A 12,309-nucleotide genomic window follows, 5' to 3' on the forward strand; every position below is an offset into this window, starting at 1 on the left:
TTAAGTGTATTAAACAGTTTTCAGCAATGAAATTTTTACAGCTCTTATGTTACCCGAGTATTGGCACATCCTAGGTACTCAATAATACTTTCTGATGAATAAAATTACAAATCACTTACAGTTTGCATATCTGGCAAAAGAACAAAAGGTAGAGACTTTCTTTACTGTTCACGAGATCTTATTCTTCAGTTTTTAGGGTGGAGGAAGGGAAGAAAAAAGAATAACAAATTCCTTTCTAGTTGCTGCATATATTCAAAGGATAGAAATTAAAATTAGGCATAAAGATTATTTTCATAGAAAATTAAATGAACATGCAACATAATTTTTCTGGATGTGGAAATTCATTCTTACAAGCCTTCTTGGGTTTAAAAGAAATTGAGAGTGTGTTCAATTGTATGTCTGATATTGAATTCTTTTAATTTATCAAGTCTTTTCTGTTGATAATATAGGGAATTAAAAGAAATATGCTCTCTAAGTAGTCAGTGTTTCAGCTCAGATCTGCCTTTTTGTGAATAGTGGATGAAATGTCAGAACCTTATCTAGAACTACTTATTATAAATAAAGGTCTAAGAATGATTATTTGTAGAAAGGGCATTTAGCATGCTAGTTAAGTAAATCTGACAGTTAAGTGACTGAAATACTGCTAACATTATTTCACTGTTATTTATTGGGGTAGCCATTTAAAGATCGCTGTGAATGGTTCTATGAACATTTGCATTCAGGACAGCCAGATTCAGACATGGTGCACAGGCCAGTGAATGAAAATGATATCCTGCTAGTTCACAGAGGTATGTTTAACAAAGTGATGTGTGTGTGAGGCACAAAATACTAGTTATTGTAAATTTTAATATGTAAAATTAACCAATGCTACATATTTAGATTCTATTTTTAGGAGTAGCTGTGAAGTTGTGTCAAAAGCAAATTGTGCAAAGCTAAAGCAAGGAATTGCTGTACGGTTCCATGGGGAAGAAGGCATGGTGGGTATAAAAATAAGTGTTGTTAAAATCACTGTCTCTAAAAGATTGAAATGCTCTTCAATAGAGTTTAATATTTAATTGATAATGGAAGAAATTTAATATAATTTTAATGTTATTATTATTTAGAAAAAAATTTCACCATATATTTCTGTTGATACTTAATCTTATTTTCTTGAACTCAGGGTCAAGGTGTTGTGCGTGAGTGGTTTGATATTCTGTCTAATGAGATAGTCAATCCTGATTATGCATTGTTTACCCAGTCAGCTGATGGTAAGTTGTACAGTCTAGATGACTTTTTCTGTGACTTGTCACATTTTCAGACTACTTCAGTGCATTTTATCCTTTGATTCCTATAGTAGCCCTGTGAGCTAGGGTGGTTGGATATTCCCTTTTCATAGAAGAGGAAATTGAAATTCAGGGTTTTTGTTTATGTTAGCAGTTAATGAGTGGTAGGATCTTGAGTGAAACCTGACTCAGCCTAGCATTCTTTCCTCTGAACAGTTGGTTCTCAAATGCTTTTCTCAAGGACTAGTGCTGGCCTCAAGGAAGTTTTCATCAGTTCCTTGTATAAAATAAAACTAAATTTATTCAATTTAAGGATCGTCCTTTAGTCTTACCTTTCTTGAGTTAAAATTTCCTTTTATAAAATCATGCTAGTAGATGAACTTAAAAAAAATACAAGTCCGTGTTGGAAAAGTTAAAATTTGCTAACCCTATTTGAGTTTACAACTCTTAAAAGTTATTGGTCATTAAAAACAAAGTCTAGAAATCATGGTGTGTTAAATCTTAATTTATAATCTGTTTGTTTATAGTAACTTTGTTTTCAGCCCTTCTAAAAGATTAAGACTTGGTATCTAAAAAGCTCTTATTTAACCATGTAATGCAAATAAAAAACTGTCTTTATTGAAATGATGTTTGCTACCTACTGAATTGTAATTTGATACTGTAGGCTAAATGGCAATGGTTACCATCTCATTTGTATAAGATATACCTGAGAGTTCTTTAACTTAATAAACACATCCAAGTGAAGGTGGGATTTCAGTTTTTATTTATTTATTTATTTTTTTGCGGTACGCGGGCCTCTCCCTGTTGTGGCCTCTCCCGTTGCGGAGCACTGGCTCTGGACGCGCAGGCTCAGCGGCCGTGGCTCACGGGCCCAGCCGCTCCGAGGCATGTAGGATCTTCCCGGCCCGGGGCACGATCCCGCGTCCCCTGCATCAGCAGGCGGACTCTCAACCACTGCGCCACCAGGGAAGCCCAAGGATTTCAGTTTTTAAAAGCTTTGTTCAGTTGCTTTTATTTCCTGAAAAATTTTTCTTTCCCAGTGTTTAAATTCTTCTGTAAGGAGTCTTGTTAATTGTAGTTTCCTATTGTATCCAACCAAACCAGCAGCAAATCTCCATAGAATAAGGATGACTGTATGAGAGGCAACTGGGGGTGGGGCTGCAGTGATGCTAGGGAACTGCAGATATTCACCTATGTGATGGGCTCCTCAGACACATTTGGTGTATTTGAAATTATTTAGGAATATGGGACTTCCTACTTTAATTCTGTAACCTTTGATTATTTGCTCTGAGATGAACTTGGTGTCTTTGTGATTTACGACAAGTATGATGAGGCCCTAGTTTAGTTATTTAGGCCTAATCTTTGAAGCAAGATTTAGCATTAAAACATTGTATTTTAGATTTATTTCTTTTGTTTATAGTCCCTTATTCTGAGTTGTTTATTTAGTTTCATATCTGAAAAACAGATCTGGTGTGGAATCATTAGTTGAGGTGCTTATTCTACAAATTTATAGCAGGTAATATGATGAAGCACGTAGACCATAGTTTCTGATTCGTCCTTTTTGTAAGCCATGTATGTCTTCTCTTTGGGGCTGTAATATTAATAAAATATAAATGAAATATTTTCATGTTCTTATGTTTAGTTGACAAGAAAATTACATTTAGGGTTCCTAAATGTGGGGAATGTTTGGATAGACCTAATGTATGTAGTAATTTCTTTAAAACTTGCTTTCTAATTAAATTAAGATGCTTACTATGGAGCAATAGTAGTGTAGTAGAGTGGCTAAGAGTTTGACCTTTGGTGCATTCCACTGAATGTGAATCCTAGCTCTGTCCCTTTTTCTGCTATGATCTTGTGCCAGTAAATGTAATATTTCTGGACCTTGATTTCCTTATTTGAATATGGTGATAACCTATGTTTTGTAATATAGTGGGAAATCAGCTGATGTGTAAAAATGCTTAGCCTAATGCCTGGCATATAGAAATCAGAAATAAATATTAGATGCTATTATTATTATTTTTAAAAAAAATTTTAAAAAATTAATTTAATTCATTTTTTTTTTGGCTGCATTGGGTCTTCATTGCTGCACGTGGGCTTTCTCTAGTTGAGGCGAGCGGGGGCTACTCTTCATTGTGGTGCACAGGCTTCACACTGCGGTGGCTTCTCTTGTTGCGGAGCACGGGCTCTAGGTGCGTGGGCTTCAGTAGTTGTGGCACATGGGCTCAGTAGTTGTGGTTCGCAGGCTGTAAAGCACAGGCTCAGTACTTTTGGTGCACGGGCTTAGTTGCTCCACAGCATGTGGGATCTTCCCAGACCAGGGCTCGAACTCGTGTCCCCTGCGTTGGCAGGTGGATTCTTAACCATTGCACCACCAGGGAAGCCCGATGCTATTATTATTATTCTGTGAAAATGATATTTTCTTATTCAATAGGGTTTTTCTGAGATGATGAAATGTCACAGTTTTATTGGTTTTGAACTTAAAACATGACATAAACTTTATATTCAATCTTAATTCACTTTTGAGCTAAAAATTATTACTCATTTCCTGAAGACTTTTTCCCCCGTTTGTTTCCTTTTTTTCTTTTGATTTCTCTGTATCTATTCTTTTTAATAACCCAAATTTCCCAGAAAGTACTTAGAGAAGGAATTATACACAGACCTAGGGGAGGAAATAGGTAAAAGTATTTCTGATTATTCTCAGAATATTGTATTTTTGGAATAATGGTTATGTTTGTCTTTGAAGTCTTTCTTCATCTCACAAAACTTTGTTTTGACTTTTTTTTTTTTTTTTTTTTTGGCTGTGCTGGGTCTTCGTTGTGGCACACGGGCTCTCTAGTTTTGGTGCGTGGGCTCCAGAGCTTGCGGGCTCAGTAGTTGCGGCGGGCGGGCTCTCCAGTTGTGGCACGTGGGCTTAGTTGCCCGCAGCATGTGGGATCTTAGTTACCCCACCAGGGATCGAACCTGCGTCCCCTGCATTGGAAGGCGGATTCTTAACCACTGGACCACCGGGAAGTCCCTGCTTTGACTTTTAATACCCAATCTTATATCATGACTGGGAATGATTCTCAAAAGGTACTTAACAGTGGGTGACTAGCTTCATGTGGCCCTTTTAAGTCATTCAGCCATAAGCTTCCAAATGTGTACCTTATATCTAAGTAAACTTACTGGTCATGGCAATTTAGTCCAGTGCCAGCACTGATAAATCAAAGACCAGCAAAGCACAGAGTTAAAATATGTATGCTCAGTGGCCAAACATTTCACTTTCCAATACTTTCACTTTTCCTTTGTTTATTTATTTTTGATGCTATTTCATTAGATTTATCAGTCTTTCTTTTTGCCCAGGTGCCTAGAAGAGAAGTAAATAGCATGAGCTCAGTAAATATTTGTTTAATGAATGAGAGGTAGTGATCACACAGAAAAAATAAGGTTATTTAAAGTTGAGATCTTGGTATTAGGTTTTTCCATTGCACTACATTTTTTTTTGAGACTTTCTTATTGTGGTAAAATATACATAACATAAAATTTACCATTTTAACCATTTAAAAGTGTACGCTTCAGTGGCATTAAGTACATTCACCACTATCTATTTCCAGACTTTTTTTTCATGTAACTGGAATTACCCTCCATTGCACTAGAGTTTGGCAATAGTCAATAACTGTTGCTAATGCTGTTTTTACTTTTATACCTTAGTGGTACTTATTCAAACTTGATTATTTGTTATGAGGAAAACAGTTGTACATTTAAAAATTTTAGTTATTCTCTTGTAGTGCTCAATTCCTTAAGGAGCAAAATGTAGTGAATAACTGCTATGCTGGGCATGTATAGGTGAATGAGGCAATGTCTGCCCTAATTCATAGCCTAAGTAGTTATTTCCACACTGCCCGGGAAAACGCGTGTGTGTGTGTGTGTGTGTGTGTGTGTGTGTGTCTCTCTGACACCTCTTCCAACTGCTTTCAGTGAAAAGTATTCTAAAATTTTCTCTCTGCACAAAGACTTTTTCTGATAAGTACGTGTGAATTAATGATTAGTATTTCCAATTCCACTATTAAATATTCCACAAAGAACATGCTTTGCTGAAGAACGTTTATACATAATGTAACCTTAGCTTTGCTGAAGTTGTATGTGAACTAATTTACCTGCATTGAAATGATCTCTCTTATGCATGGTCTTAAAAATAAATTATTTTGTCTTTATTTTAATAGGAACAACTTTTCAACCTAATAGCAACTCCTATGTAAATCCTGATCACTTGAACTATTTCCGGTTTGCTGGACAGATCTTGGGATTAGCTCTGAACCATAGGCAGCTGGTGAACATTTACTTCACGAGATCATTCTACAAGCACATTCTTGGTATGGCTTCATTGTTATTTCCTTAGACATTTATTTAAAGTGTTTTTCTTATAGGCTTTAGCGAATTAAGTAGATAAATGGTGGCATTTTGGGTGAATAATTTTTATTTTGATTGGAGACAGTCTGTGTATGTAAGGCATTTGGGGGCCTGAGGGAGAGAAAAAATAACCTACGTTTTTGATTTTAAGAAGTTTTTTTTTTTCCATTTTAGTGTGTGTATATTTATGCTAAAAATGCATTTTAATATGAATATACTTAAGAGAATTGGCACTTTTTTAAGTTTATAATAAGTTCCTGAATAGCTGTTTCAAAGAAAGGTTACATTGTAGAAATGTAAGCTTAAATTTACAGACTTCCAAATTCAGGAATTAACATTCATTTAAATCATGCTGTGAATTGGATTATATTTTGCAGTTTTACTGAGTATCTGTAGAGGGCAGTATTTCACCATTAAACAGATAAGGAAAGGCAGAAACATTTAGAATATAACTGCTGTATGTTTGCATTTTTAGGTATTCCTGTGAATTACCAAGATGTGGCATCCATTGATCCAGAATATGCCAAAAATTTGCAGTGGATTTTAGATAATGATATTAGTGATTTGGGTCTAGAACTAACTTTTTCTGTTGAGACTGATGTGTTTGGAGCAATGGAAGAGGTGCCTTTGAAACCTGGGGGTGGAAGTATTCTTGTAACACAAAATAACAAAGTAAGTATTTGAATTTTTACCTTAGCCATTGTTTGTAACTTAGCCCTGATAGTTTTGCTAATTACTCTAAAGTCTCCTGGCACTAGCCAGGAAAACTTTTACTGTTAGAGTTTTGTAACATTTATAACAGATAAAATATTTAAATTAACTAAACCATCAAATACCAGACTTCGAATTATAAAGGATCATTTCATTGTTGTGTTAGATATGCTGAGGCAGTTCCTGAAGCAGCCTAGAGCATAGTTCAGTTGATTGTGTAAGTTGTGCATCTGCATATTAAAACATTTGATTAGAAGTATAAACTTACATCAATATCATATTTGCACTAGATCACTATTTCATGTTTTAGAAGTATGATATTAAGAGTTCCAATAGAGATAAGAAATCCCAGTGTTTAAACTTTGTACACACTTTTGGGATGCAGTAATTCTACGGGACTTCTGAACTTGATTTTTTTAAAACTTTATAACTTGATTATTTTTATTTATTATTGTATCTCCTGTTTGTACATATTTTTTAAAAACTTGGTGCATGTTTTAAATTACACTGTTGAAAGTTATATTACTTTAATATATAATACAGCTTTATTTTATGTTTTGATAGATTATGTAGGAAATTGGGAGTCAGAAAATCTGGTTTTGGAATTCCAGTTCTATCGCTTACCAGTAGCAACTTCTGGTAAAACAGGACTAAAACCTTTTTCCTTTCCTTTCATTGGATTATAATTCCAAGACAGCTTCAGAATCAGCTAACTTAAAAAATAATGTCCACTGAATCATTTTGTAGACTAGAGATATAGTAAAATATAGTTGTTTTTTTTTTTAAAGGCCAAAAGACTTGGCTGTGTTTTAACCTCTTTGAGCCTCAGTTTTCTATTCTGTGTGCTTGGGATAATAATACCTCCCATACAGAACTGGTACCAGCATTTTGTAAACTGAAAAACACAACCCAAAAGTTAGTTTTTATTGGATAGTTTTCTATAAAAATAGGTTCCTAGGTTTCACATATGTATAGGAATGAAGACCTAAATTAAGCTGCGTAATTTTACCTTTTGAAACTTAGATACTATACATATTAAAAAAAAAAGAAATTTAGTTTTTGAATATAAAATCAGGACCTGAGATTTTGTACATTTATACAAAATTTATACATTTTGTACATTTGTATAAAATTTAGTAAAGTTTTAGTCTACTCTCTCATTTTACACATGAGGACACTGAAGCCTGAAGAGTTAATGGTAAAGCTGGGGCCAAAACCCAGGTCTCCTAGTTTCAAGTCTAAGGTTCTTCATCCTGTTAGTAAAAGTAATCACACTGAGGTAGATCTTACTTGATTTAATATTATGAGTCACGTTAAACTCTAGAAGATTAAAATAGTAAAATGCTTAAAATAATTTTTTGAATCTATATGAACTTGCCAGTGAATGGAAATTTAAAAAAAATCTTCTAATTGTTAGATTGTCCACCTCATAGTGCATTTATTATTTTATTTTATAATGGATACCTCCTCTCAATTAGGGATAATGAAGTCATAAAATCTTCATTATAAGCAAGTGATTGCTTTTCATGAGAGAATCTCATACATGATTCCTATCTGTGAATACACTCTCTGGTGATTGGATTTGTCACTCCTCTTAGATATATTTTATATGAAAAGTGGAAAGGCTCATTAACAATTGCATGGTAGATAGCTGTATTTATACTTGTATCTCCTAACAGCCTCCCTTCCATATGACATGAGTTTTGCTTAGATTTTTAAAATATGTATGTTATTGTTTTGCATTTGTGTTTTTGTATTAAAATCTAGAAAGAAGGAAGATACATTTAATACATAATAACAAATAAGAATACACTTACATTGAGGCTTGATCGTGAGTCTAGCCTGAGGCTGGAATATTGCTGTAACATTAAAGAGCTTGGAAGTTTTGTTTCTAAGTTTAGCACATTTTTATTTAACTATATTATTGACATTGTTTTGTTAATGACAGGCTAACTTTGACGATGAGGTTCAGTAATATAGAGGTAAAAGTAGGATCTCAATCACTAATATGTTAATTCTCAGCTTTTGTTTTTCTAATACAAACATTTCTCACAATAAAATGAGCCTCTCATTTTTCTAATATTACTAGTAAGGGTCAAGTGTAATTGTATATCAAATTGTTGATGCTTAAGCATTTAATGTTTGTGCAATAAGCAACCTGATTTTTTAAAATTAAAAATCTTTAAAAACATACTAACATCTTAAATTGATCACTTGATTTAGAATTGTTAAATTATTCAATTTACAAATAAAATTTTCAAACCATATTCTTTAGAGGTGTTATTGTTATATTTTAACATACATTTCTGTCATGAACTTTTTCTGTTACTCTAGGGTCAGCCTTTTACTTACTTAACTTTAGGTATAAAGTTATAATTGTCACATTTGGCGTCAACTTCAGAATTTCTAAGCATATTGAAGCTTAAGTGACTTGCCAAGCGTGTTAGTAAGAAAAAGTCGATATAAGCTAATCTCCACATGGGGGAGTCATTTATTCCTAAGTTTTATTGAAAGGCTTTGGTAATTATAGACTGAAACCAAATAGATAAAATACCTTTGTTTAAAAAGAAGTATATTAATAAATACAAGTAATGTCGGCAGAACTGTATATATTAGTTCCATATATGAAATAAAATTCTCTTTTAATTTTATATCTGTCAATGATTTGTTTTAAAATCTAGAGGAAAAAATAAGATCACTTGGTTTCACTTTAGAAAATGGCTGAATTACCAGGAGCTGAACGTTTACATTTAAATAGTATTTTCAGCATTTTAAAAAGTTTTGCTTTAACTTTTCACTTTCACTTTTAAATTCGTGACCAAATGATAAAATTGTGGAACCATAAAACCTTAAGTTAGGAGTGACATATTTTTGCTAGACCTTCAGTTCTAGCTCTTAGTACTGAAGAGTAAGCTCCGTGGCTTTTAAGTGTTAACAACACTTTTACCATACTAATCATAAAGTTCATTAAGGCTGGGAGAGAACAAAATGGGGTGAGATGGGACAGGATATCAGGGAATGGAGGAGGTGGCATGGAAGTTGAGTTATAGAGGAGAAGCATTAAGTGGTCAGATAGGAGTAAGGAAGGGGAGAAGGAAATGTTCTGGGCTTATAGAAGGGCACAGAGATGGCAGAGCATGGTATGTTTGGGGAACCACAGGTAGTTCAGAATTGTAGATCTTAGCTTAGATTGCAAAGCAAATGAGTGGGAAAAGATGAGGTGGGAGAGGTAGACAGGGACCAAATTCTGAAAGACTTTGCATCCACAATTAGAAGTTTGAAAATTATTCTGAAGGCTTAGGGATGATTGCAGATGCTGTAGAGGGCACTGACATGACTGAATTTCTGTTTTTTAAGAAAAACAACACCAATCTCAGCTTGGAGTGTGAAGAATGGGTTGAAATGGGGCAATATTGGAGTCAGGGCAACTGATAGGTGATTGTGGCATTGCTCTGGGGAGCATGCATGAGTGATTTTATACGACGGTGGCAGGGAGGATGGGGAAAATGAGACAGCTTTTGAGGATGTAGAATTTATAGAACATGGTAATTAGCTGTTTGGGAAGGTGAAAAAGAAGAAGGACTCTAGGATGAGCCACTTAGGTGGATGGGCTCCAGAATGATGGGTGGTGGTGTCATTCTCTAGTCATCAACCTCATCACATCAGTTGTAATCTCTAGTGATGATAATAGCCACTGCCTATTGAGTACTTTGTGTATATTTCATTTATTCGAGTTGTGTTCTTTGTGCATTTCTCATTTACTATAACAGCCTTTTGAGATAGTTATTTCTGTTCATTCAGTATGGGAACAGCTTTAATAATAAAAGTGGCTTACATTTATTAGGTATTTATAATGTGCTAGGCACTGTTAAAAGTGCTTTATGTGTATTAACTTACACTTAAACAATCCTATGAGGTATAGATACCCCTTTCTACAGGTGAGGAAACTGAAGCATAGAGAGGTTAAGTAGCTTTCCTCCAAATCACAAGGCTAATAAGTGGTGGATTTGAATCCAGACAGTCTATAAATTTCAAGCCTGAGCTTGTAACTACGACACTATATTTCTTTAGAATATAGACAGTTAAGTAACTGTCTAAGGGCTCAAAATTGGTAACTGGTAGACCCTCAGTTTAAATCGAGGTCTGTATGGTTGTGTAATTGCTGGGCCTCTCATTTACTAAGGCAGTGATGAACAAGGTAGCAAATACAAATTTAGTGTGTTTTCCAAATTTGTGGTTAGCAAAAGGCAAGGATGGGGAGGGAGGGATAAATGAGGAGTTTGGGATTAACAGATACATACTACTATATATGAAATAGATAAACAACAAGGACCTACTGTATAGCACAGGGAACTATACTCAATACTTGTAATACCCTATAATGGAAAAGATTATGAAAAAGAATATATATATACATATATATATATCTGAATCACTTTGCTGTACATCTGAAACTAACAAAACATTGTAAATCAACTATACTTCAATTAAAAAATTTAGTATGTTTTCCTCCATTTCATTTTTATTTGGTTAATACCTTATATTTTATTGCTAGTTTAATTTGATTTATTTCACATACAAGCACATTTGATGCCCATCCAAGTACAAAATACAAGCTTGTCTATATAGATTATTGACTTAAAGTGGATTCCTATGTGTATCTTCAGAAAAGTATACTATGAGAGATCTTTTTATTACTCTGAAAACTTTTAAAACAGTTTAGGTCTAAGGTTCTCCATATTGAGTGTATGTATGTATTTTTAGATTGGGTTTTAAATTATCTTTAGTATCCTTTTGTCAATGAAGGAGAATATACTTTTCTCTGCATTTTAGTCGGTATATTCTAAAAATTCACTTTAAAAATCACCAAATCCTTGTAATGGTAAGCTGAAGAGTCACTATTATCAATGACTGAATTTGTTCCACGGAAACTGATGTAATAGGATTTTTATCAGACTATCAATCTTTATAACTAATTAGTGACCTTAAAAATAAGAATATATTGGTAAAGGATAAATTATTGGAAAATGTTACATTGTAAAAATATGCCTCTCTTTTTTCTTTTATCTACTTATTCCTGCAGAAGAAATCTGGTATCCTTTGAGTTTTCAGTGGAGAAATTTTCAATGAAAACTCTTACATACCAGAGCAATAATAATCAAGTGGATAAGCCCAGGAAAAAAGCTTTTATTACTAAAGGATTTATATTCAAACAGTGAATTGAATTATGCCAGTCATAATGCCATTTTAAACTGTTAATTTAAAAGTAAAAATAACAATTTCAAACAGTTTTACAAGTATGTCCAAGTTTATCAGCTTACTTGGGATAAGAATATTTTGCTTTCACTATTAAAAGTTAACTATTAGTTAAGTAAACATAGTTTATATATATATATATATATATATATATATCTTTCAAGAAATCGTGAAAAAAATTTTCAAGAAGAAAAATAGCTTCAAAAAAAAGGTGTCAATTTTCAATGTTACCACCACTCCTCGTAAAAAGACATAATTTAGATTCAAAGCCTGAAAAGAAGTTAAAATTTTAAGGAAGATTTCCAAGGGGTGATATTATTCATTGCACACATTCAGAAGACTAGGAGATAATTAAAACAAAATGTTTCTGTAACTAGACATGCAATTTAACTGGAACGTAATATCTGAAAGTTGAATCTCAATCTTAGTGTTTTTATTTTTCCCTTGGCACTTATTCTTTGCTTACCTAATATCAGTAATGAGGCTCAGAGGCTGAGCTAGGAAAAAGTTGCTAAGGCTCTTTTTTATTTTGTTATCTCTATGCTGAGGCTTTGTAAGATGAAAGATTTCTATAAACATAACTATTTCACCAGAACAGGTACTAACTCAGATTCTTTAGTATAGTTAATTCTCCAATTTACTTCTGTGGCCTCTGGTATTATGCCCTCAAAGAATTAACAGTACAACTCAG

General features: G+C 33.6%; 1 protein-coding gene across 4 annotated transcripts in view; it reads left to right on the plus strand.

The window, feature by feature from the left end:
• Positions 1-12,309, plus strand: part of HACE1 (HECT domain and ankyrin repeat containing E3 ubiquitin protein ligase 1) — a 97,149-nt gene that overhangs the window by 65,956 nt on the left and 18,884 nt on the right. For all 4 annotated transcript variants that reach the window (XM_024115519.3, XM_024115518.3, XM_024115520.3 and 1 more), the window contains 5 exons: positions 677-788; positions 880-977; positions 1,160-1,247; positions 5,465-5,614; positions 6,127-6,323. In XM_024115519.3, coding sequence (XP_023971287.1) covers positions 677-788; positions 880-977; positions 1,160-1,247; positions 5,465-5,614; positions 6,127-6,323 — 645 coding nt within the window. The remainder of the gene's footprint in view (positions 1-676; positions 789-879; positions 978-1,159; positions 1,248-5,464; positions 5,615-6,126; positions 6,324-12,309) is intronic.

The sequence above is a fragment of the Physeter macrocephalus genome, chromosome 10 (assembly GCF_002837175.3).
Source record: "Physeter macrocephalus isolate SW-GA chromosome 10, ASM283717v5, whole genome shotgun sequence".
Classification (NCBI taxonomy): Eukaryota; Metazoa; Chordata; class Mammalia; order Artiodactyla; family Physeteridae; genus Physeter; species Physeter macrocephalus.